The sequence below is a fragment of the Saimiri boliviensis genome, chromosome 3, assembly GCF_048565385.1.
Source record: "Saimiri boliviensis isolate mSaiBol1 chromosome 3, mSaiBol1.pri, whole genome shotgun sequence".
NCBI lineage: Eukaryota > Metazoa > Chordata > Mammalia > Primates > Cebidae > Saimiri > Saimiri boliviensis.
In genome coordinates this window covers 41223408-41250377 of record NC_133451.1, presented here as the reverse complement: position 1 = coordinate 41250377, position 26970 = coordinate 41223408, and the positions used below count along the sequence as shown (strand labels likewise).

Sequence of the window (26970 nt, the reverse complement as noted above, 5' to 3'; positions counted from 1 at the left end):
GTGGAAATTAACCTTTAGTCTATAATTTGGAAATATTTTTTTCCCAGTTTTCATTTAGCTTCTGACTTTTCTTGCAGAAGTTGGTTTTATTTAGTTTTGTTTTAAGAGATGGTCTCCCTCTGCCACCTGGGATGGAGTAAAGTGAGTGGTACCATCATAGTTCACTGCAGCCTCAAACTCCAGAGCTCAAGGGATCCTCCCACTCCTGCCTCCCAATTAGCTGGGATTGCAGGTGCACACCACCAGGCCTGAATAATTTTAAAATTTTTGCAGAGGCGGGTCTTGCTATGTTGCCCAGACTAATTTCACATTCCTGGCCCCAAGCAATCTTCTTGCCTCAGCCTCCCCAAGTGCTGGGATTACAGGTGTGAGCTACTGTAGCCGACCTGTTGACGTAGTTTTTGCTATGCAGAAATATTTAACTTTATGTAGTCAGATTTATGTATTATGTTTTATGAATTATATATGATACCTGAGATTTTTACATTCCTAAGTTTTTGTAAAAAAAAAAGTATTTGAAATTTTAGTACATTTATGAAATCATTGATTCATCTGGAGTTTGTTTTGGTTTACAAGGTGAAAATTATGTGTTCAGCCCTTTTCTTTTTTTCTGGTGGCTCTCCTGTTGACATAAATTTTGAATTTAAAAAAAAAAGTCTTAGTTCATATTGTCATATGCAACGATAACTAATACTGTTAAGCCATATATTCTTTGAATCTTTTAATTATTATTGCTATAGAGATTGTTCATTTTTGTATGATCAGAAAATGAGTAGTTACAATGTATCACAGTTACGAAATCAGCCTAAAGAAACTGCAACTTTTATTACATTGTGGGTTCCCTACTCTGATCTCCTTACCTTAACTATGATACTCCCTGCTTTATTGCTTCTTGCAAAATACCATAACGTCATTGTCTCCTTGGAAGCAAAGTGCTACTTGAAAATTGCTAAGCAAAAATGTAACCAAATGTTGATGCTGGCTTGCATTTTTATTTGTGAATGTTTCCAAATCACATAGTTTGTCAACTGACAGTCTAAATTATTATTTTTACTTTTAATGTGATGGTTCTTATTTTGATGCCAGATTGCAAATTTTATCTGTTTATTTTTACTAAAAGTAAACGTTTTGTACAATTTTGGAGAGGAATGGTGGAAGCTCTATGCCTGAGGTATCCAACCTAGGCTGTCTGATTAGAAGATGAATTGTTTACAGTTTTTTGTTTCTGGGTTTTTTTGTTTGTTTGTTTGTTTCCTGTTTTTTGGTTGGGGGGGGGGGTTGTTTTGGTTTTTTCGTTTTGTTTTTTGAGCCAGAGTCTTGCTCTGTCACCCAGGCTGGAGTGGAGTGCAGTCGTGCAGTTTCAGCTCACTGCAACCTCTGCCACCCAGGTTCAAGCGATTCTCGTGCCTCAGCCTTCCAAGTAGCTGGGACTACAGGTTTCTGTCATGATACCAACTAATTTTTATATTTTTAGTAGAGATGGGACTTCATGATGTTGACCAGGCTGGTCTTGAACTCCTGACCTCAAGTATCTATCCACTTCAGCCTCCCAAAGCGCTGGGATTACAGCTCCTAGACTGTTTTGGCGTCTTTAAAATTATCTTGGGAAGGAAGTCACTTTCTGGAAGAAGAGTTCTTTTTTAACATTAGCCTTGGCAGCACCTTCGTTAGTGATTGGAACATGGGTTATGTCCGTGTAAATATGCCCATTGCATATCTAGAGCTACTCAAATATGTTTGAAAATTAAGTCAATTATGGTAACTGATTTATAAAATGAAATAATAATTGGTGAGATTAATAAGAGATATCTTCATACTTAAATGGCCTTTTTATCTGGAATTCTTTGTAAAGAAAATAGACTTCTTGCAAGATGTTACTGGGAATATTCCTTGACATTTCAATTTATCTAATAAGTAGAAAAGGACAGCTACAAACCATTTATGAATATATATATATTTTTTATTGTACTTTAAGTTCTGGGGTACATGTGCAGATCTTGCAGGATTGTTACATAGGTACACACATCCCATGGTGGTTTGCTGTCTCCATCCTCCCATCACCTACATGAGGCATTTCTCCAAATGTTATCCCTCCCCAACTTCCTCACCCTCTGCTGTCCCTCCCCCAGCCCCCCACCCCCCAACAGACCCCAGTGTGTGATGTTCCCCTCCCTGTATCCATGTGTTCTCATTTTTCAACACCCGCCTATGAGTGAGGACATGCAGTGTTTGGTTTTCTGTTCTTGTGTCAGTTTGCTGAGAATGATGGTTTCCAGATTCATCTCTGTCCCATCAAAGGACAAACATCCTTTTTTATGGCTGCATAGTATTCCATGGTGTATATGTGCCACATTTTCTTTGTCCAGTCTATCATTGATGAGCATTTGGGTTGGTTCCAGGTCTTTGCTATTGTGAACCATGCTGCAATGAATACACATGTGCATGTGTCTTTATAATAAAAGGATTTATAATCCTTTGGGTATATACTCAGTAATAGGATTGCTGGGTCAAATGGAATTTCTATTTCTAGATCCTTGAGGAATCTCCCCACTGTCTTCCACAATAGTTGAACTAATTTGCACTCCCACCAACAGTGTAAAAGTGTTCCTATTTCTCTACATCCTCTCCAGCATCTGTTGTCTCCAAAATTTATAGTGATCACCATTCTAACTGGCATTAGATCAAGCGTCCCCAAACTTTTTACACAGGGGGCCAGTTCACTGTCCCTCAGACCATTGGAGGGCCGCCACATACTGTGCTCCTCTCACTGACCACCAATGAAAGAGGTGCCCCTTCCTGAAGTGTGGCAGGGGGCCGGATAAATGGCCTCAGGGGACCGCATGTGGCCCGCGGGCCGTAGTTTGGTGATGCCTGCATTAGATGGTATCTCAATGTGGTTTTGATTTGCATTTCTCTAATGACCAGTGATGATGAGCATTTTTTCATATGTTTGTTGGCCTCAAAAAGAGTTAGAGAAGATTCCCTGTTTTTGTATTGTTTGTAATAGTTTCAGAAGGAATAGTACCAGCTCCTCTTTGTACATCTGGTAGAATTCGGCTGTGAACCTGTCTGGACCTGGACCTTTTTATGGTTAGTAGGCTATTAATTGCTGCGTCAACTTCAGACCTTGTTATTGGTCTATTCAGGGTTTCAACTTCTTCCCAGTTTAGGCTTGGGAGGGTGCAAGTTTCCAGGAATTTATCCATTTCTTTCAGATTTACTGATTTATGTGCATAGAGTTGTTTGTAGTAATCTCTGATGGTGGCTTGTATTTCTGTGGAATCAGTGGTGATATCCCCTTTATTGTTTTTTGTTGCATCTATTTGATCCTTCTCTTCTTTTTTATTAATCTGGCTAGTAGTCTATTTTGTTGATCTTTTCAAAAAATCAGCTCCTGCATTTATTGATTTTTGAAGGGTTTTTTTGTGTCTCTATCTCCTTCAGTTCTGCTCTGATCTCAGTTATTTCTTGTCTTCTGCTAGCTTTTGAGTTTTTTTGATCTTGCTTCTCTAGCTCTTTCAATTTTGATGATAGAGTATCAATTTCAGATCTTTCCTCGCTTCTCATGTGGGCATTTATTGCTATAAATATCCCTCTAGACACTGCTTTAAATGTGTCCCAGAGATTCTGGTATGTTGTATCTTCATTCTCACTGGTTTCAAAGAACATCTTTATTTCTGCCTTCATTGCATTGTTTATCCAGTTGTCATTCAGGAGCCAGTTGTTCCGTTTCCATGAAGTTGTGCAGTTTTGAGTGAGTTTCTTAATCCTGAGTTCTAATTTGATTGCACTGTGGTCTGAGAAACTGTTTGTTATGATTTATGTTCTTTTGCATTTGCTGAGGAGTGATTTACTTCCAATTATGTGGTAAATTTTAGAGTAGGTGTGATGTGGTACTCAGAACAATGTATATTCTATGGATTTGGGGTGGAGAGTTCTGTAAGTGTCTATTAGGTTTGCTTGGTCCAGATCTGAGTTCAAGTCCTGGATATCCTTATTGATTTTCTGTTTTGTTGATCTGTCTAATATTGACAGTGGAGGGTTGAAGTCTCCCACTATTATTGTGCGGGAGTCTACGTCTCTTTGTAGGTCATTAAGAACTTGCTTTATGTACCTGGGTGCTCCTGTATTGGATGCATATATATTTAGGATTGTTAGCTTTTCTTGTGGCATTGATTCTTTTACCATTATGTAATGCCCTTCTTTGTCTCTTTTGATCTTTGTTGGTTTAAAGCCCATTTTATCAGAGACTAGGATTGCAACCCCTGCTATTTTTTGCTCTCCATATGCTTGGTAAATCTTCTTCCATCTCTGTATTTTGAGTCTGTGTGTGTATTTGCACATGATATGGGTCTCCTGAATACAGCACACTGATGAGTCTTGGCTGTTTATCCAGCTTGCCAGTCTGTGTCTTTTGATTGGCACATTTATGCCATTTACATTTAATGTTAATATTGTTATGTGCAAATTTGATCGTGCCATTTTTCACTGGCTGGTTGTTTTTCCCATTAGTTGACACAGTTTCTTCATTGTGTCATTGGTCTCTACCATTTGGTACATTTTTGCAGTGGCTGGTACTGGTTGTTCTTTTCCATGTTTAGTGCTTCCTTCAGGAGCTCTTGTAAGGCAGGTCTGGTGGTGACAAAATCTCTCAGCATTTGCTTATCTGTAAAGGATTTTATTTCTCCTCCTCTTACAAAGCTTAGTTTGACTGATTATGAAATTCTGGGTTGAAAGTTCTCTTCTTTAAGGATGTTGACTATTGGCCCCCACTCTCTTCTGGCTTGTAGGGTTTCTGCTGAGAGATCTGCTGTGAGTCTGATGGGCTTCCCTTTGTGGGTGACCCACCCTTTCTCTCTGACTGCCCTTAGCACTTTTTCCTTCATTTCAACCCTGGGGAATCTGATGGTCATGTGCCTTGGGGTTGCTCTTCTTGAGGAGTATCTTTGTGGTGTTTTCTGTATTTCCTGGATTTGAATATTAGCCTGCCTTGCTAGATTGGGGAAGTTCTCCTGGATAATGTCCTGAAGAGTGCTTTCCAGCTTGGATTCATTCTCCTCGTCACATTCAGGTACACCGATCAAGCGTAGATTAGGTCTTTTCACATAATTCCATATTTCTTGGAGGCTTTGTTCATATCTTTTCACTGTTTTTTTCTCTAATCTTGCCTTCTCATTTTATTTCATTGAGTTGATCTTTAAACTCTGCTATTCTTTCTTCTTCTTGATCGATTCAGCTGTTGAAACTTGTGTATGCTTCACAAGGTTCTCATGCTGTGTTTTTCAGCTCCATCAGGTCAATTATGTTCTTCTCTAAGCTGGTTACTGTAGTTAGCATTTTGTCCAACCTTTTTTCAAGGTTTTTAGTTTCTTTGCATTGGGTTAGATCATGTTCCATTAGCTCAGAGAAGTTTGTTATTACCCACCTTCTGAAGCCTGCTTCTGTCAGTTTGTTAAACTCATCCTCCATCCTTTTTTGTTCCCTTGCTGATGAGGAGTTGTGATCCCTTGGAGGAAGAGATGCATCCTGGTCTTTGATGATTTCATCATTTTTGCACTAGTTTCTTCCCATCTTTGTGTATTTATCTACCTGTGATCTTTGAAGTTGGTGATTTTGGATGGGGGTCTCTGAGTGGACGTCCTTTCTGTTGATACTTTGTTTTTAGTTTTTCTTCTAACAGTCAGGCCCCTCTGCTGTAGGATTCCCAGATCTTGCTTGCCTGGGAATCACCCACGGAGGCTGTGGAGCAGCAAGGATTGCTGCCTAATCTTTCCTCTGGTAGCTTCATCCCAGAAAGGTACCCACCAGGTGTCAGCCTGAGCTCTCCTATATAAGGTGGGTTTTTTTGGTTATTCAGAGGTCTTGGAGCCATTTGAGGAGGCAGTCAGTCCCTTGTCTGCCTGCAGAGAGGCTGCTGGGCTGTGTCGGACTCAGCGCAGTTGCTGTATAGGCTTCCTCGGGCTGTTGTTTACACAGGTGAGATTAGACACGCCTTGGCAATGGCAGACACCCTTCCCCACACTGAGATCTATCGTCCCAGGTCAAACTCAGACTGATGTGCTGGCTGTGAAACTCTCAAGTGAGAGGGCTTCAGTTTGCTGGTCCTGTGGGGGTGGGACCTGCCAACCTGTATCACCTATCTCCCTGCTTTTAGCTCTCCCTCTTCCTGTGGGGGCAGGTAGATCCATCCCACAGGTGCTCTCAGCGGTAGTCAGAACTTCCGCCCGGATCTGTGCTGAAAACTCTCAGTGCCTGGCTGGCTGGAGCTGTTGCTCAGATCTGTGTTGGTAACTCACAGTGCTTTTCAGCCTCATGGCATTCTCCTGGACTGTTCTCAATGGCCATGGAAGAAACACAGTATCTGAACCAGAGTGCCAAGGGGATAAGGTCCCCGGTCCTCTGTCCAGTTGCACTTTCCAAGTGGGGCAGCACCCCGCCCTGCCTCAGCTTGCTGTCCTTGGGCTACACCCACTGTCCAGCCAGTCCCATTGAAATGAACCTGGTATCTCGGTAGGAAATGCGGAGATCACTTGCCTCCTGCATCCCTCTCAGTGGGAACTGCGCTCTGGAGCTGTTCCTATTTGGCTGTCTTGGCGGAAGTTGTTATGAATATATTTTAATAATAGGAACATTTCATAAAGCCCTAAGTAATTGAACTCTTTTTAATAAATGCTAATATTTGGAGGAGAAATGCTAATTTTTTGTCTATACATTGATAAGTCGTTTAAAAGTTCTTGGATTTTTTTCCTTCAATCTTTAAAACTGGAGAAATAATAATGATAATGATGATGATGACATGTTTACTTTAGCCCCTAAGGATATTTTGATTATTCTAAACTACTACCTGCTAATAAAGATATATTATCTTATGATTTTGAGATTTAACAGACCAAACTTGGTACATGTAAGTAAAGATGTGTTGCATTATAAACATTCTAACCTCCACCTTAGGTTTACTGGAGGAATGTGTTTCATTGAAGATACTATGTGTGTTCTCTTCTTTCTAATTTGATTTTCTTCAATGAGTTTTCCTTCTTGTCAAGCTGCTGCCCTTAAAATATGAAAGTCTTGATATCTGACATGTTGACATTGATACTACTCTTTGTAACCTGTTGTAATTTAAAGCTTTCTGGATTACAATTGCTTAGTATCAGACACATTTTTTTCCCTCAGTGAAGTCAGAAATTTTTTTCTGTGCACTGAAGGTCAAATGTATATATTTTCACTAAACTTTGCAAACTATACCTTTTTTTTGACATACCCACTTAAGTGTTCCTTCTTTTTCCTTTGAATCTCAGTATTTTTATATTTAATTGCATGACCATGGGATTAATGATTGCTAGTTTGCAGAGATAATTGGCTCCATTTATATCCAGTGAAGTATATAATACATTTGCTAATCGGAAGATAGCCACAACACAAAAAAAATTCCATACTTTTGTGATTTGTTCTTACATTTACAGAAGAAACATAATATGTTCATAAATATTTGCTCAGATATTAGTGATAGATGTTGATATAATCTGTAAATGGTTTATTCATGTTTTTATATTTTATGATTTTCATCACTGCATATAAAGATTTTAAAGAGTTCTCATATGCCTAAAATAAAAGAATATTTTGTATAATAACTTTCATTAATTCTTAAAATTCTAAAAGTGAAAATATTATAGAAGTGGAAGAAATTCAGTTTTAGATGTTTTAATAGTTTTATTTCTTTTTTTTTTTAATTTCATGAGGCTGCAAAGTAATTTAACTCCAAAATAATGAACTGTAAAATACTATTTTACATTACACTGTAAACATCTTTCACACTTTAGAATGCATGAATATATTTTATGATACAATCATGAAATCTGTGATGTCTTATTTAGAAATGCAGTCCAAATTCTATTTAACTTACTAAGTTTTTGGAGATATAACACCTTACTTATAAAGTATATTAACAAATATATCAATAAGCTTGTATAAATAAACTGAGTTTACTGTATTTTTTTCCTCTTTAGGCAGAGCTCACAGTTTGGAGATGAAAAAACATTTAGCGATTCATCATTGCTGGAAAATCTCCAAAATAATCATGTAAGTGACACAAAACTATTATCTTTTTGTTAGTGAATAAAACTAATGAGCGTTTCTCTGAACTATCTTCTATGTTTATGTATTTCTCTTTTTTACTTTCATGATTTTTTTTTTTCCTGAGACAGTCTTACTGTGTCACCCATGCTGGAGTGCAGTGAAGTGATCTTGACTTACTGCAACCTCTGCCTCCCAGAATCAAGGCATCCTCCTGCCTCAGCCTCCCAAGTAGCTGAGATTACAGGCACCATGCCTGACTAATTTTTGTATTTTTAGTAGAGACAGGTTTTCGTCATGTTGGCCAAGCTGATCTCGAACTCCTGATCTCAGGTGATCCAACCGCCTCAGCCTCCCAAAGTGCTGAGATTACAGGCATGAGCCACCACACTCAGCCTCATGATCATTTTTAATAATTATCAAAGTCTATGCCAAATCCTTTTTACTTGGCCAACACGAATTCATGGTTGTTATTAATTTGGTTTTAATGTTATTAATTAATATTTTATCTTTTCAAATTTTTTCATTTTAAATGATTATAGAACCCTCTCTGAAACAGTTCAATATTAACAATTTTAGAATATCTATAGAAATAAGTTACCTGCCAAGTACCATAGGCCAGTGCTAAATCTCCAATAGAAACTCCAGGCTTCTGCCACACAATGTGGAAATCTTGCTTATGAAGTTACTGATCTATTAAGGTTCTCTAGGGGGACAGAGCTAATAGGATAGAGAGAGATATATAAAGGGTAGTTTATTAAGTAGTATTAACTCACACAATCACAAGGTCACACAATAGGCTGTCTGCACACTTAGGAGCAAGGAAGCCAGTCCAAGTCCCAAAGCTGAAGAACTTGGAGTCCGATGTTTGAGTGCAGGTAGCATCCAGCATGGGAGAAAGATGTAGGCTGAGAGACTAAACCAGTCTAGCCTTTTCACAGTTTTCTGCCTGCTTTATATTCTGACCATGCTGGCAGCTGATTAGATGTTCTGCCCTCCCCAGCCCACTGACTCAAACGTTAATCTCCTTTGGCAATACCCTCACAGACACACCCAAGATCAATACTTTCCATCTTTTCAGTCAAGTTGACACTCACACTGACACACACTCAGATTTCATGAGATCAAATTACAGAGTCTTCTGGAGTTAAACCTGGAAGATTTCATAAGATCAAATTATAGAGTCCTCTGGAGTTAAACCCGGAACTTATTCTCATAACAACTTCAACCCCAGTATGTCAAAACTTGAACTCATAATTGTCACCCCAAAACATGCATCTTTTCTAGCACAGGTGGACTTGTCACTTTTTCCCTAGTGGGGCCCTATCAGTGTATTGTTAATGGGTGTTTTTTTATCTCTGTTTTCTATATTAGCCTTCAGTAAAATATTGACTTCAGGATCTACAAAACCTAGACCTAGACCACCCCTTCCTTCTTGGATTCTCAGCTTTCGATAAATTGTACCATCACCTATCTTATGATTCTTCCTAGGAACTAGAGGGTTGCCTTTAATGCCTCCTTTTCTCTCCGTGTCCAGATCTCTGAGTCACCAAGCCCTTGTTAATACTGATTTCTAGAATCTGTCTTGGATGTGGGCTGCAGTTACTCCTCATTTCCACCACCTACTCCAGACCACCAGAACCCGCTCTGTGGATTACTGTGGTAGCCTCCTGGCCAGTCTCCTGGGTTCCACTTTTACTCCTATCTAGTTATTATTGCACATGACAGCTGAAAAATGCAAAGAAAAATCAAGTCCCTTCACTATCCTGTTTAAGGCTATTCTCTGCCTTCTCTCTTCACTCACAAAGTAACATGATATGGCCCCTGCCTAAGCTATCACCCTCATTTTGAGCTCCTTTTCTTTCTCCTTATCCCACTGATCTTCTTTTATTTTCTAAAACACATCGTTCTTTCCTTCTTTATGACCTTTTCAGCTATGTCCTATTCCTGCTTGATGGAAAGCACATTGCCCAATTCTTCAGGAGGCTAAAACCTCATCAGCTCAAATATTACATTATCTTGAGAACAGCCACAGACTCGCTTAAGTCACATTACATGATATTTGCATATTTCCTACTTTACAGTGCTTGTCATGCCATAAGTAAATAATTAGTGTATATTTATTTGTCTTCTGTCTTTCCCACAGTGCTAAGCTTCACGTGGCAGGGACCATGTCTGCGTTTAGTCCACTGTTCTAGCCTGAACACAGTTTTTTCAAATAATGTTCTGATCCGTCTTCCTAGTCACTTCACTTTATTATTTTTTTTGCCCAAGAGCACTGAGAAATGTTTTTTCTTTATTAAATTTAATGACATTTCTCTTTATTGAGAGCCAGACAGGAAGATATATAAAATACCTGGCTTCTTTTCTCCTGTAAACCCTAAGCTCCTTGCAGAAAGGGTACACCCTTCTGTCTTCTCAGGCTGTCGGAGTCCACTGGATATAGGAGTTGCTAATGATTTTTTTATTTATTAAAATATGAATAAAGTTACCATTTTTGGAGTGGAAGGAAAAAGCATTATAGAAAAATTCTCAGTCATTATCACCCCGGTTTAGTAAAATCACATGCCTGAAATTTTAAATCTGATCAGGAATTACAGCTACTAGGTAAATGAACATTTTTGAATTTTTCTTTTGTCCTCCAAGGACAAGATTCAGCTACATCTGGCTTTCTCACTATACTATTTGTATTTGACAACATACAAGTTGTCTTGTGTAAATGTTTAGAAAACGATTGAAAGAGTAGAAAAATAATGTGAATCAACACATTTTCTTTATCATCGATGTTGGCTTCTTAGTTGTTTATAATCCCATACCTCTAATCTATAATAGCCATGTCCTTTCCTTTCCTTTTTCCTTTTTCCTTTTTCCTTTCCTTTCTCACAGTCTTGCTCTGTTGCCCAGGCTAGAGTACAATGGCAGGATCTCAGCTTACTGCAACATTTGCCTCCCAGGTTCAAGCAATTCTCCTGCCTCAGCTTCCCAAGTAGCTGGGATTACAGGTGCCTGCCACCACAACCAGCTAATTTTTGTATTTTTAGTAGAGATAGGGTTTCACCATGCTGACCAGACAGGTCTCGAACTCCTGACCTCAGGTGTCCACCCACCTCGGCCTCCCAAAGTGCTGGGATTACAGGTGTGAGTGATCGTGCCCAGCCAACAGCTGTGTTCTTCATAGACATGAAATAATAATTACTATCAGTGTAAAAATGTTCACGTGAGAAAGGCTAAATCATGTGTTTGTTTTTCACAGCCGACTGCACCTATAATATGTGAATTTCTTACAATGATGGCAGTCTGTCACACAGCAGTGCCAGAGCGAGAAGGTGATAAGATTATTTACCAAGCAGCATCTCCAGGTACAAATGAAGCAATTGTATTTTTTTGTGGATAATTGTTTTGAATGTAAAAGTCAATGTAATTTTAAAAAAATAAGACAGCCAAATTGAGTGTTTTTTATATAAAAATTTTTATTTACCAATCAGAAAAACCTTGGCTTTTCAAGGTTAAACGTATATGTGATATTTTAAAATATGTAACTTTTTATATGTAATTTTTGGTATATGACATAAGTTACATGAATATCTGAGTAACATGATTCTCATAAGTGTAAAATATAGTTTTTTACATACACATAATCATTTTTCCCTTCTTTATAAATACCTAAGAACTCTTAGGCTGATTTTGCACAGGAACAAATAGGAAAAGGAAGATGTGTTTGCCTGAACATAGTAAGCATATATAACTTTAGAACAATTTTGCTTTTCTCTCTTGTTTATGATAATAAAGGAGCATGTGTATTTATTTGGGTTAAGAAAGTCTTACACATTTGAAGGCATTTTATAAAATATTATTAGTGCAGTTATTAATTAATATTAGGTACTTAACACTTTATTTTGGACCCATTTTTAATATAAAATTGGATAGATAGTCAATTTGATGAGAACTATATTAGAAATGTTTTAAACTGTATTCTAAGCTAGCATCTGTGACTTATAGGAGATGCTAAATTCCTTAAAAGCTTAAGAATTGTTATGCCTCGTATTGTTAGGACAGAAACTGTGTGATGTTTTCTTATGCCATGCCCTACTCTCAGCAATAAAAAGGTTTTATATAACATGAAATTCATGGATAGTAAAATCATCAGTTCATTTAAAGCTGTTTAAATTGAATCCTCAATTAGCAATATTAATTTCTCTAGACTCAACATTTTAGGAGGAAAAGGATAAAACTTTCGAAGGCAATTTTCTCTGATTCCTTTTGAGAAAGTTTTCTAGCAAATACGCTAGATGAAGGTATACATTTAAATTAAGCTTCTTAGGAATTTATCACTAAGAGTGAGACTTAACATTTCGGACATGTAACTCTGAGTTCTATACTTCAGATTATTCTCCTTATTTCTTTGGAATTGTCATGTAATTTTAAAGTAATTGGATTAATGACAGGAGCCAGAATAAAAAGACCTTTAATTAAACAGAAAATTATACTACCTTAATGTACTTCACTTGCACTGAGAATTTTTTTTCAATTATGTATTTGCTTTTACCTCTTCTAAAACAGACGAGGGAGCATTGGTCAGAGCAGCCAAGCAACTGAATTTTGTTTTCACCGGAAGAACACCTGACTCAGTGATTATAGATTCAGTAAGTTAGTTGTTTTTAAGGTTCTTTTTAATCCAAGTAATATATTTGCATAGCTTCAGAAATAAATACCAAAAGGCTTATAATAAAATAGAGGTTCCCCAATCCAGAAGCAACTACTGGGTGGTTTTTTACCTATTTCTTTAGGCATATCTACATCTCATATTTTCAAAAAAACAGGTGACTATTAATACATGCTTTGACTCCTCCATTTAATGTGTCTTCTGATTCTGTTACATGAGGATGTATCTCTTGAATCACCATCCTTTTTGATGTTCCCAATATGATTATCATTTTATTCCAATTTTTAGTTAAATACTCAGGCCCAATTTTTAAAGTGGGCAAAAGACTTGAGCAGACATTTCACAAAAGAAGATAAATGGATGACCAATAAGCATGTGAAAAAGCATTGTTAGTCATCAAGGAGATACAATGAAGACCACAGTGAGATAGCACTACATACTCACCCAAGTGATTCTCCCACCTTGGCCTGCCAAAACACTGGGATTACAAGCACGAACCATGCACCTGGCCACTTTTTCCTTTATTTTCTAAATACTGAAATTTTAAAATGGACACCACCAAATGTTAATGAGCATGTAGAGCAAGTAGAACAATCACATACTGCTAGCAGATGTGTAAAGTGGTACAGTCCCTTTGGAAAATCTTCTAGAGTTGTCTAATTGAGGTAAACTTAAACCTGACCCAGCAATGGTGCTCACAGTTATTCAGCAGAAATTAAGTTTCTGTCTTTAAAAAGACTTGTAACAAAATGCCCATAGTAGCTTTATTCATAGTACCCAAAAACTAGAAACCAAACCAAATGCCCATCAGTAGAAGAATGGATAAACAAATTATGATATATTCTCACAATGGAACTCTAAACAATATAAAGGAATGAGTTATTGATTCATCAACCACATGGATGAAAAATGAATCAAAACATGAATCAGACACATTGTGCTGAGAAAAAAAAAATGTCAGACACAAAGGAGTGCATCTGTTTTAATTTCATTTTTATGCAGCTCAAGATCAGGAAAAAGTGATTTATGGTGATAGAATTCAGAACAGTGGTTGCCTCAGGGCAGGGAGGAGATTGATTGAAAAAGGGCACAAGGGAATTTATAGAACGTTGGGAATGTTTTATATCTTGATTGGGGCAGAAGTTACCAAACTATGCAATTTTCACTTGACTCTACATTAAAGGTTTATGCATTTTACTATATATAAATTATAGCTTATTTAAAAATTATTTTTTAGTTTCTGTGTAGTATTGCCTTTAATTTTACCTGTGCTAGTATTCATAGCTGCACATTGTCGTATTCAGTAATTATATTTTTTGTTTTTTAAATTTTGAGTTTCCTGACACCAATTATTTTTTGAGAGATGGGGTCTTGCTCTCACCCAGGTTGGAGTGCAGTGGTGCAGTCATAGCTAAGTGTAGCCTTGAGCCCCTGAGCTCAAGTGATCCTCCTACCTCAGCCTCTAAAATAGCTGGGTCTGTAGGCATGGGCCACCACACCTAATTTTTTTTTTTTAATGCTGTATTTTCAAGACTAGTCTTGAATTCCTGGGCTCAGTTGATTCTCCCACCTTAGCCTCTCAAAGCACTGGGATTACAGGCATGGCCACTGGATCTGGCCACTTTTTCCATCATTTTCTAAAGATAAATCTCTTACCTTTTTTTTTCTTCCATTGCTTCCCTTTTTTTTCCCCCTATTATCTATATCGTTCCCATACCTTCTAACATACTTTTCTCAATACAGTTGCACCAGATAATCTGTTCATTGGCAGTTCTTTCCTTACGACATCTCTTTTGAAGCCCTCCATTCTCTTGTCTGGGCAGGTTATATTCTAAGGACTCTTCAGTGATACTTTGAATTCCTTTTAGTTTTCTCCTGTTTGGGATTCTCTGTTTCCAGTAACTCAGTTAACATAAAAGCTAGTAAGTTCCCTTCTACATTTCAGTAGGGAAAATTGGTTTGTGTTGACATTTTTTACAATAAGACTTTATGACTAGGATTTATTTCCAAGAAGCTTAAAATGTTTCCAACTGTATGTAATTATATATTCCTTTTCTTCTTAGTTGGGGCAGGAAGAAAGATATGAGTTGCTCAATGTCTTGGAGTTCACCAGGTAAAACGTCTGCTAAGTGATTTGTATGGATAAGATAAATTTATATCAATTTTTATTTTTTCCCTTTTTAATAACTAGAAAGTATGCTTTATTTTTATTTAAATTTGTTTAGACAAAATATTAAATCCAAATCTTGAGTACATATTTGATCATCATTTTCTGTAGATAAATCACTAACCATTTTCTTCAGAGTATTGCAATGCATGACTACTGGTAGCAGTTTTAAAGTCTTTTGGAAAGAAGATCTCATGGAGGTAGAGAGTAGAATGACAGACACCAGAGGCTGGGAAGATGTATGGGTGGGAGGGGAAGAGATAAAGAGAGGTTAGTTAATGGGTTCGAACATACAGTTATGTTGAAGAAGTAAGTTCTGATGTTCCATAATGAAGTAGGGTAATTATAGTTAACAACAATATGTTGTATATTTCAAAATAGCTGGAAGACAAGACTTAAAATGTTCCCAGGACATACAAGTGCTAGGTAAATAAATACTAAAGATCATGCATATCCCAAATACCCTGATTTGATCATTATAAATTCTGTGCATCTAACAAAATATCACATATACCCCATAAATATGTACAAATACTATGTATCAATTTTTAAATTTAGAAAATGAAGAAACCTTTTGAAATATAACTGATTCACAAGCCTAGCATATATGGCCAGGCGTCTTATGGCTGGTAATCTAGAAACACAGTTATGTTTAGAGGCTTCAGATGTAGGTGGAATAGAGATGAGTCAGAGTGAGGAAGCCAGCATTCTAATTGAATGCTCATTACATTTCATTGTCTTCAGGATTTGGGAAACCATAGTCATGTCTATTAGGTGTAAGACCAGTTACCATCTAGTAGGAAAGAACAGAAAGAAACTGATTGTCTGACTTATTTTATTTCTTAAGGACAAATAATAGATCACTTTAGTTACAATCAGTGATAAGTCTATGAGTTTTTAGCCTTTTACTCCCACATGACTATGTAATTTCCCAGCTTACCTGCATTCTTGAGGCAGAGAGGGCTTTGCTGCAGGGTCTTTAAAGATGGCATCATTCACAGGACACTTCACAGAATTAAAGCCATGATGAAGTAATGCTGTTGTTCAGGGAAATAAGTGTCCATCATTTTTCTTGAACTTTATTCTGCATAAGGCAAGCTTGTACATTGCGTAGGGGAGGCATTTCCTTTTCTGTGCCAACTCTGTTTGCTGCCTTGATTGGAAATGACCACATGCCAGTGGTTAATAACAAAAATACTGGGGTCTGTCTGACTATTATTTACAGTTTTTTTTTAACTTGTATGCTCTGGAGATCCCAAAGAAGATGAATACATTGAATAATTAAACAGTTGGAGTATTTTCAAAGTGCAGCCCTCGTCTCTTTTCATGTCAAAGTGATTGTTTTTCCCAAGCTTATTTGTAGTATATCTGTAGGCTGCTGTAAGTAGCCCATTAATCGGCGTTTAGAAATGTTTTTTAAACCACACTTAGAAAGCATCATGCTAGGTGATGAGTGCCATGAAGAAGAAAATAAAGCAGGGTTGCGAGTTTCTGTTCTTTCACAATTCAGTGATGAAGGTGGGTTTAAGAATGACATGAGAAAAGTGAATGTGATGCTGCTAAAATAGTAGCTATGAAAGACATTAGTGGTTTAAACTAGGATGATGGTAATGAAAATAAAAGAAAGTTGATAGAATCCATGTACCTTGTAGAGGAATGTCAGAGGGACTTTGTCAGGGATTGGAGGTAGAAGATGAAAAGAGGAAGAGGTTAGGGTCTCTGGCATGAACAACTGGGTAGATAGAGTGCCTTTACACAGATGGCAGAAGTGGGAAGAGGGATAATGGAGGTTGAAATGTTTGAAGTCTTAGTTTTAAATGCCTGTGAGACATACAAATGGTGGTGTCAGGTAAGCAGTTGAATATAAGGGCCTGAAACAAAAGAGAAATCTGTGGCTGAAATAGCGATTTGGCAGACAGTAGTTGGCAAGTGGTATTTGAAGTCATAAAACTGAATGGGATCTCCCGAAGATGAGATACAAAGTGAGGGGAAAATGGAAGGCTAACAATTAAACCATGAGTATAAGGGTTGATTAGAAGAGGAGCAATCAGCAAAAGAGATGACCTGGTTGTTACAGATGTAGAGGACAGAGAGGGTCATAGCACAGAGCCAGGAGAAGAGGGCTCAGGGAAAGAGTGGTCATCTGTGTCAGAGACTGCTGCAAGTTTAAGTAAGAAGTTTGAGAAGTATTTGTTGAATGTAGCTATTCATTGGAATGGTGAGGAGAGAACAAAAAGGAAAAGACTGGGAATGAAGTGGGGAGATGAGTGAAGACAGTATATGTAGTGATGGTTTAGAGAAGTTGAAATGTGAAAGTTGAAGGATATGGCTTAATGGAGGGGTGCTTGCATTGGCTGAGTTTTGTAGGGGAGAGAACAGAGTATGTTTAAATGCTTATGAACAGGATCTTTATAGGAGAAGAGGCAGATTCAGGGGAGAACAGCGTAACCTATGGAGTGAGGTTACTGAGAAAGTGGGACGAGAGGAGGTTCATAGACATGTGGAAGGAAAACCTCTGATAGGAAAATGTTTCTTCCATCATATCAGCAAAAAAAGATGGAGGGGATGGTGGACACATAGATATGCAGGTTTTAATGGCAGAAAGAAAAGTTATTTCTTCCCCCACTCACCTTACCCCTCTCTCCCCCCAAGACAGACTCTCGCTCTGTCACCCAGGCTGGATACAGTGGCGTGATCTTGGCTTACTGCAACCTCCACCTACCAGATTCAAGTGATTCTGGTGCTTCAGCCTCCTGAGTAGCTGGGATTACAGGTGCACTTCAGCACAACTGGCTAATTTTTGTATTTTTAGTAGAGATAGGGTTTTATCATGTTGGCCAGACTGGTCTTAAACTCCTGACCTCAAGTGATCCACCCACTTCAGCCTCCCAAAGTGCTGCAATTGCAATTACAGGTGTGAGCCACAGCCAAAAAGGGATTTCTTATCTCCAGTTTTTATCAAGGTGAATTTTTGTCAAGGTTCTGGGGTGAGGAGGGAGCATGGGAGACTTGGAGAATCAAGAAGATGTGCTGTAGCCCTGCACAGGACGAGAGAGCAAGCTTGTTGGAATGTGATGGGTTACTAGGCAGTAAGGAGCACCTAGTTGGTGTTGTGTAACATCATGTATTTTCTAATCTCTATGGCCAGGTATGACAAGACATACAAAATTTCTAAGTGTGGTTTAAAAAAAAAAATATCTAAATGGCAATTAATAACTTTTTTTCAGCAAAACCTACTTACTTTGATGTACCACAAAAGAGAGTTCTCATTCACCCAGTATTTGGAGGTTACACCAGGAAGAGAAAAACGAGAATTTGGGACCATGTTATCAAAGCTGAAGTAAAAGAGGCATGAACCAGGAAGGGCTAATGTAGAATGTATATGTGTCATTACAAACACATTATGATTAAATGTGTTCCTGATGTACGAGGATAGACATTGAGGTAGTAATACCAGGAGCATTATGGATGGAGAAAGAGGGAACTTAAATATTTCTAAATTCCTCTGAAAGAAACTCCTGACTGTACACTATGATACCGTAACTGACAGCTGCTGTATATTGAACTCATTTCAGTTTTTTTAGCAGGTAAAACAACCAGTAGATAGAGACATTTGAGAAGTCCTTGATGCTTACATACTGATAGTCCAAATGTGTCCTATCCTTTGTAATGCTGTCCCAGTTTCTTGCATTCAATGTTATTTGCTATCTCTTTTTTACTAATGCATTGAAAGATGTACATTTGACACAGTTATTATTTAACTATGTCACCAACACAGTATTAAAATGTTTGTGCTCATTAGCTTAAGTTTGCAGCATAAATTAGGTTTTTAGCATGAAGCCAATGGTTTGCTAGTCATCATTGAAAAACAATAGTTGTGAATGCTTAAGTTGTTTTTTAAAGTACTAGCATTGACCTTTATGTGTGATGGACTATCACTGATTATCATTTCTATTTTTAATGAAAATTGATTTTTATTGATATTTCTATTTTTAATAAAAACTATAACATAATTTATCCCTTAAGAAACCAACTTAAATGTTTTTTCAAATCTGAAAACATTGAACCAGGACTCTACTCTGATGGGTATGAGCTCTTACAGGTTTCTGAGGAACTATTTTGTCAACTATTCCACTGGAACAGTAGATAGTACCCTGGTGTCCTAAAAAGCATAATGTAACTTTTACAGGTGCCCAACTGTACACACGGGATAGTTTGTGTATGTGGAAGATTAGGGCTCGTGATTTGGTCAGATTTACTTTTTCACTGTGTATATTAAAATATGTGAGGCATTACAAGTGTATAGATGCATATCTTTGGTAAGATGACACATTATAGAAAACCCCTTTCTTTCAGTGCTAGAAAAAGAATGTCAGTGATTGTTCGCACCCCATCTGGGAAGTTACGACTCTACTGCAAAGGAGCTGTAAGTTTTTATTTTTATTTTTTACAGTTGTGATTTATGATGGCTTACAATGTATATGTTAGGCATTCTGCTATGGAAATGTAACACAGATGTTTAACATGAAGTTGCTGACATCCACTTTTGTTGGTGTTTTATACTAATAGTGTTCAGCCTCTTCTGGTGAAATGTGAAATTCCATCTGAGCAAATTTGGTGCTTTGAAAAAGTTTGGCCTAGGTTATTTTTATATAATTCAATTTTTTATACGTAATATTTCAGGCTTATACTATGTAAACTATGTTAGAAGACAGTTAAATATAGAAAATATTTAAAAATTATATTAGAATGTGATTCACTCTAGTTTGATTCTAATTTTTTTAAAAGCATAGAAGGGGGGAATTAGATCACAGTTAACTACCATAATTATATCATGTGATTACTGTCTTGCAATGTTTTAATTATAACAATTTCTGACTTGGCTTTGGTATATTGTCAGGTTATATTGACAGAAATAGTAATATGTTATTCTAACTGAATTTTTTCAGTTAAATATATTTATACTTATGGGAAAATGAGAAATCTACTGACCGAGACCCTTTTTTTTAATTAAGATCAGTCAGTATTTTCCTTCTGAAGTGTTCTTTCCAGTTACCTAGTTTGTAAATTTCCCAACTTGGAACATTCCTCTTTTAAATAGATCAACAACCTTGCTTTATCGCATATAAACTTGGAAACTGAACTTAAGAAGATCAAGCCTATTATATAAATTCATTTTGAGAATGTTAAATGCCTTAGTTTAAAAGCAGTGAAATGCAGTTTTTGAATGCCTTGATTTTAAAGCATTTTGGTAGAATTATTTCATGATGTTTTATGAATTTAGTTACAGATTTCCTTTGATTCTGTATTCTCATCGAATAAAACACCTAACATTTATTTGTGGTATACGTTCTAACATCACAGTTTGAACTGGATTTTGGAGGTGTGAAGATAAGACCTAAGACTTGTTAGGAGCTTAGACTAGTCAGAGAAATATTAAATAAAAAGATTATGATACAATTTTAAAGTGTATTGTAAAGATCTTCCACATCCCAAAAGTAACGTTCAGTAATAAGGGAGTAAAGAGAGTCTTTAAGACTTTCCACTTTAAATGGTTGATAAACGTCCAGTTTACAAAAGCCAAATCACATCCTTTCTTATGTAGTTTGGAATAGTCTACCTAGAAACTTGCTTAGGGAGTTAAGGCATTGAATTAAAAAATAAAAACATTGGACTTCCATTTTTAATAATCATAGAATTCGCTTGCATATATTTTTGCTGTTCTGAAAAAAAATTAATGTATTTTATATAGACTTTATTTTTAGATCAGCTTTAAGTTCCCAGCAAAATCTAGCAGAAGGCAGAGTCCACATATATGCCTTGCCATCACACACACACTCACCGTTATCAACATCGCCCACCAGAGTGGTACATTTGTAACAATCCACGATCTGCACTGACACATCATTATCACCCAAACCCTAGACTTTACATAAGGGTTCATTCTTGGTATTGTAAATTCTATGGGTTTGGATAAATGTATAGTGGTATGTATCCACCATTATGGTATCATATACAGTATTTTCATTGCTCTACAAATCCCCTGTGCCCCGCCTAACCTTTCATCTCTCCTCTCTAAGGCCCTGGAAATCACTGTTGCTTTTACTGTCCCCACTGTTCCTTTTACTGCCTTTTCCAGAAAGTCATATAGTTAGCATGATATAGCATATAGCCTTTCTGGACTGGCCTCTTTCACTTAGTAATATTCATTTAAGGCTCCTCTATGTCTTTTCATGGCTAGACAGCTCATTTCTTTTTAGTACTGAATAATCAGTTGTCTGGATGTGCCAGTTTATCCGTTCACCTGCTAAAGGACATCTTGATCTCTTTCCATTTGGCAATTATATGAATAAAGCTACAGTAAACATCCATATGTGTGTTTTTGTGTAAGCACAGGTTTTCATCTCATTTGGGTAAATACTAAGAATGATTGCAAGATCTTACAGTAAAAGAATGTTTCATTTTGTAAGAAACTGACAAACTGTCTTCCAAATGGCTATACCATTTTGCATTCCCATCAGCAATTAATGGGAGCTTTTGTTTCTCCACATCTTTACCCACGTTTGATGTTGTCAGTGTTTTGGATTTGGGCTATTCTAATAGATGTACTGGTATTTTATTGTTGGCCTAATTTCCAATTCCCTGACTTATGATGTTGAACATTTTTTCATGTACTTATTTGACATCTGTATGTCTTCTGTGATGAGGTATCTTCAGATCTTTTGCCCATTATTAAATTGGTTGTTCATTTTCTTGTAGTTTTTAATATTTTTAATTTTATTTATTTATTTAGCCTGTCACCCAGGCTGGAGTGCAGTGATGTGATCATAGCACACTATAATCTCAGATTCCTGGGCTCAAGTGATCCTCCTGTCTCAGCCTTGTTTTTATTACTTGTACGAATCTATGGGGTACATAAGAAGTTGTTACATGTATTTGATGCATAGTGATCAAACCAGGGTACTTAGAGTATCCATCAATGTAGTACAATACATTTTTGTGGAATATAGTCACCCTACTCTACTATCAAATATTGAATTTATTCCTTCTATCTTACTGTATGTTTGAACTGTTTAACCCAGTCCTCTTTATCCTCCCTCCTCCTTCCTTTCTCTTTCCTCTGTATCACCCTTCCCTGTTGGTGTTTCTACTCTCTACTTCTGTGTGTTCAGATTTTATTAGCTCCCACATATAAGTGAGAATATGCAATATTTGTGATTTTGTTCCTGGCATATTTCACTTGATAATGACCTCCTGTTCCATCTTGGATGCTGCAAATGACATGATGTTGTTATTCTTTATGGCTGAATAGTATACCATTTTGTGTTTATACATCTGCTTTTTTAATCTGTTGGTCTGTTAATAGACACTTGATGGACACTTAACGTTAATTCCATATCTTTGCTTTTGTGAATGGTGCTGCAATAAAAACGAGTGCAGGTATCCCTTTGATATATTGATTTCTTTTTCTTTGGGTAGTGGAGTTGCTGGATTGAATGGTAATTCTAGTGTGTTTGAGAACTCCCTATCCTCTTTTCCATAGTGGCTGTACTAGTTTACATTCCCAGCAACAGTTTGCAAGAGGTCCTTTTTCTCCATATCCTGGCCTTCATCAGTGATTTGTTGCCTTTTAAATAATAGCCATTCTGACTGGGGTAAGATGACATCTCATTGTGATTTTCGATTTGCCTTTCTCTGATTACTAGTGATGCTGAGCATTTTTTTCATATACCTGTTGACTATTTGTATGTCTTCTTTTGACAAATGCTTACTTATGTCCTATGCCCACTTTTTAAGAGAATAATGTGTTGCCTGTTGTTTCACTTCCTTGTATATTGTGGCTATTAGTCTTTTTTAGGATGAATAGTTTGCGTTTTCTTCTGTTCAGCAGATTCTTTTCACTCTGTTGATTGTTTCTTTTGCTGTGCTTTTTTGTTTAATATAGTCCCATTTGTGAATTTTTGTTTTTGTTGCCTGTATTTTCAGGGTCTTTGTCATAATTTTTTTGCCTAAACCAATGCCCAGGATAGTTTTCCCTAGGTTTTTTTCGAGTATTTTTTTATAAGTTTGTGTTTTATATTTGTTTTTAATCCATTTTTATTTAATTTTTTTGTATATGGCAAGAGATAAGGGTTCAGCTTCATTCTTATTTAGGATGAGTTTTTAGATTTCCAAGCACCATTTATTGAAGAAGAAGCATGACGTTTCTCCAGTGTGGATTCTTATCAGCTTTATCAAAGAGGAGATGGTTATAAATATGTGGCTTTTATTTCTGGGTTCTCTATTCTGTTCCATCAGTTTATGTGTCTATTTTTATGCCAATACCATGTTGTTTTGGTATTGACCAAAGGCTATAGTAATAGCCTTGTAATAAATTTTTGAATTTAGGTAATGTGAAGCCCCCAGCTTTATCCTTTTTGCTCAGGATTATTTTAGCTATTTGGGCTCTTTTTTTGGTTCTGTGTGAATTTTAGGATTGTTTTCTCTAACAGTGAAGAATGACATTTGTATTTTGTTTGGGGGTAAGTATTTTATTTTACTTTCTAGTACATGAATAAATTCTTCAGTGGTGATTTCTCAGATTTTAGTGCCTCTATCACCAAAGCAGTGTATACTATATACAGTATGTAGTCTTTTATACCTCACTCCCCTATCAGCCTTCCTTCCCTGCAGGTCCTGAAGTACATTGTACCATTCATGTCTTTGCATCCTCATAGCTTAGCTCTCACTTATGAGTAAGGACAGGTGATGTTTGGTTTTTCATTCCTGAGTTACTTCATTTAGTATAATCATCTCCAATCCCATCCAAGTTGCTGTGAATACCATTATTTCATTCCTGTTTATGGCTAAGTAGTATTCTGTGGTGTGTGTATATATATGTATATATGTCATGTGTATGTGTGTATATATATATATATATATATATATACACATGCACACACACACACACACACACACATATACATGGTGTGTGTGTGTGTGTGTGTGTGTGTGCGTGTGTACATTTGTTGGCCATTTGTCTTCTTTTGAGGATTGTCTGTTTATGTCCATAGCCCACTTTTTGATGGAATTGTTTATTTGCTGACTTGTTTTGAGCTCACAGTACATTCTGGGTATTAGTCCTTCATCAGATACATACTTTGTGAAGATTTTCTCCCATTCTGTGTGGGTTGTCTGTTTATTGTCTTGATTATATTTTTTGCTGTGCAGAAGCTTTTTACTTTAATTAAGTAACATCTTTTTATCTTTGTCTTTGTTGCATTTGCTTTTGGGTTCTTGGTCATGAAGTCTTTGCCTAAGCCAGTGTCCAGAAGGGTTTTTCTGATATTATCTTCTAGAATTTTTATGATTTCAGGTCTTAGATATAAATCTTTGATCCATCTTGAATTGCTTTTTGTATAAAGTGAAAGATGAGGATTCAGTTATATTCTTCTACATGTGGCTTGACAACTACTCCAGCATCATTTGTTGAATAGGGTGTCCCTTTCCCACTTTATGTTTTTGTTTGCTTTGCTGCAGATCAGTGGGCCATAAGTATTTAGCTTTATTACTGGGCTCTTTATTCTCTTCCATTTGTCCATATGTCTGTTTTTATACCAGTACCATGCTGTTTTGATGACTATGGCCTTATATAATATTATAATTTGAATTCAGATTATGGGATGCCTTCAAATTTGTTCTTTCTGTTTAGTCTTGCTTCGGCTTTGCAGGCTCTTTTGTGGTTCGGTACAAAATTTAGGATTGTTTTTTCTAATTTTGAAGAATGATGGTGATATTTTGACGGGAATTGTGTTGAATTTATAGATTACTTTTAGCAGTATGTCATTTTTACAACATTGATTCTACCCATCCATGAGCATGGGATGTGTTCCCATTTGTTTGTGTCATCTGTGAGTTCTTACAGGAGTGTTTTGTAGTTTTCCTTGTAGAGCTCTTTCACCTTTTTGGTTAGGTATATTCCTAAGTATTTTAATTTTTTTTTTTTTTGCAGCTATTATAAAAGGGGTTGAGTTCTTGATTTGATTCTCAGTTTGGTTGCTCTTGTTGTATAGCAGAGCTACTGATTTATGTACATTAATTTTATATCCTGAAACTTTGCTGAATTCATTTACCAGTTCCAGGAGCTTTTTGAAGGAGTTTTTAGGGGTTTTAGGTATGTGATCATCTCAGCAAACAGCGAATTGACTTCCTCTTTACCAATTTGGATTCCCTTTATTTGTTTCTTTTGTCTTATTGCTCTGGCTAGAACTTCTGTATTATGTTGAATAAAAGTGGTAAAAGTGGGCATCCTTATCTTGTTCCAGTTCTTGGGCAAATGCTTTCAACTTTTTCCCATTCAGTATAATGTTGACTGTTGGTTTGTCATAGATGGCTTTTATTAAGGTGTGTTCCTTCTATGTCGATTTTGCTGAGGGTTTTAATCATAAAGCGATGCTGGGTTTTGTCAAATGCTTTTTCTGAATCTATTGAGATAATCATGTGGTTTCGTTTTTAATTCTGTTTATGTGGTATATTACATTTATTGACTTGCAGATGTTAAACCATCTCTGCATCCCTGGTATGAAACCCACTTGATCCTGGTGGATTATCTTTTTGATATGCTGCTGGATTTGGTTAGCAAGTTTTGTTGAGGATTTTTGTATGTATGTGGATCAGGTATATTGGTCAGTAGTTTTCTTTTTATTGTTATATCCTTTCCTGGCTTTGGTATTAGGGTGATACTGGCTTCATAGAATGACTTAGAAAGGATTCCCTCTTTCTCTACCTTTTGGAATAGTGCCAATAGGATTGGTACCAATTCTTCTTTGAATGTCTGATCGAATTCATCCGTCAATCTGTCTGGTCCTGGACCTTTTTTGATGGTAAGTTTTTAATTACCATTTCAATCTCACTTCTAATCTGTTGAGAGATTCTGTATCTTCCTGGTTAAATCTAGGAGGGTTGTATATTTCCAGGAATTTATCTCCTCTAGGTTTCTAGTTTATGCATGTAGAGGTATTCACAATAACCTCGAATGATCTTCCGTACCTTGGTATTGGTTATATTATAATATCCCTGTTTTATTTCTAATTGAGCTTATTTGGATATTCTTTCTTCTTTTCTTGGTTAATCTCGCTAATGATCTATCAATTTTATTTATCTTTTAAAGGAACCAGATTTTTGTTTCATTTATCTTTTGTATTTTTTTTTGTTTCAATTTTCATTTAGTTCCTCTCTGATCTTGGTTATGTCTCTTCTTCCACTGGGTTTGGGTTTAGTATGTTCTTGTTCCTCTTGTTCCTTCAGGTGTGACCTTAGATTGTCTATTTGTGCTCTTTCAGACTTTTTTATGTAGACATTTAATGCTATGAAGTTTTTAGCACTGTTTGTGCCGTATCACAGAGGTTTTGATAGGTTGTGTCACTGTTATCCTTCAGTTCAAAGAATTTTTTAAATTTCCATCTTAACTTCATTGTTGACCCAATGATCATTCAGGAGCGGGTTATTTAATTTTCATGTATTTGCATGGTTTTGAGGTTTCCTTTTGGAGTTGATTTCTGATTTGATTCCACTGTGGTCTGAGATATACTTGCTATAATTTTGAATTTCTTAAATTTGTTCAGATTTGTTTTGTGGCTTATCATGTGGTCTGTCTTCAAGAATGTTCCATGTGCTGATGAATAGAATGTATAGCCAACATTTGTTGGATAGAATGTTCTGTAAGTATCTGTTAAGTCCATTTGTTCTAGAGTATAATTCAAGTCCATTGTTTCTTTGTTGACTTACTGTCTTAATGACCTGTCTAGCGTTGTCATTGGAGGATTTGAAGTTCCCCACTATTATTCTGCTATCTTTCTCATTCCATAAGTCTAGTACTGATTGCTTTATAAATATGGGAGCTCTAGTGTTAAGTGCATATATATTTAGGATTGTGATATTTTCCTGTTGGACTGGTCCTTTTATCATTATATAATGTCCCTCTTTGTCTTTTACTGTTGTTGCTTTATGTTTTTTTGGTCTGGTATAAGAACAGCTACTCCTGCTTGCTTTTGGTGTCTATTTGTGTAGAATATCTTTTTCCACCCCT

General features: G+C 36.5%; 1 protein-coding gene across 10 annotated transcripts in view; it reads left to right on the top strand.

Annotated features, from left to right (window-relative positions):
- The window catches only part of ATP8A1 (ATPase phospholipid transporting 8A1), a 249992-nt gene that overhangs the window by 100042 nt on the left and 122980 nt on the right, over positions 1-26970 (top strand). For all 10 annotated transcript variants that reach the window (XM_074396074.1, XM_074396072.1, XM_003940967.3 and 7 more), the window contains 5 exons: positions 8007-8079; positions 11327-11432; positions 12634-12716; positions 14800-14849; positions 19260-19329. In XM_074396074.1, coding sequence (XP_074252175.1) covers positions 8007-8079; positions 11327-11432; positions 12634-12716; positions 14800-14849; positions 19260-19329 — 382 coding nt within the window. The remainder of the gene's footprint in view (positions 1-8006; positions 8080-11326; positions 11433-12633; positions 12717-14799; positions 14850-19259; positions 19330-26970) is intronic.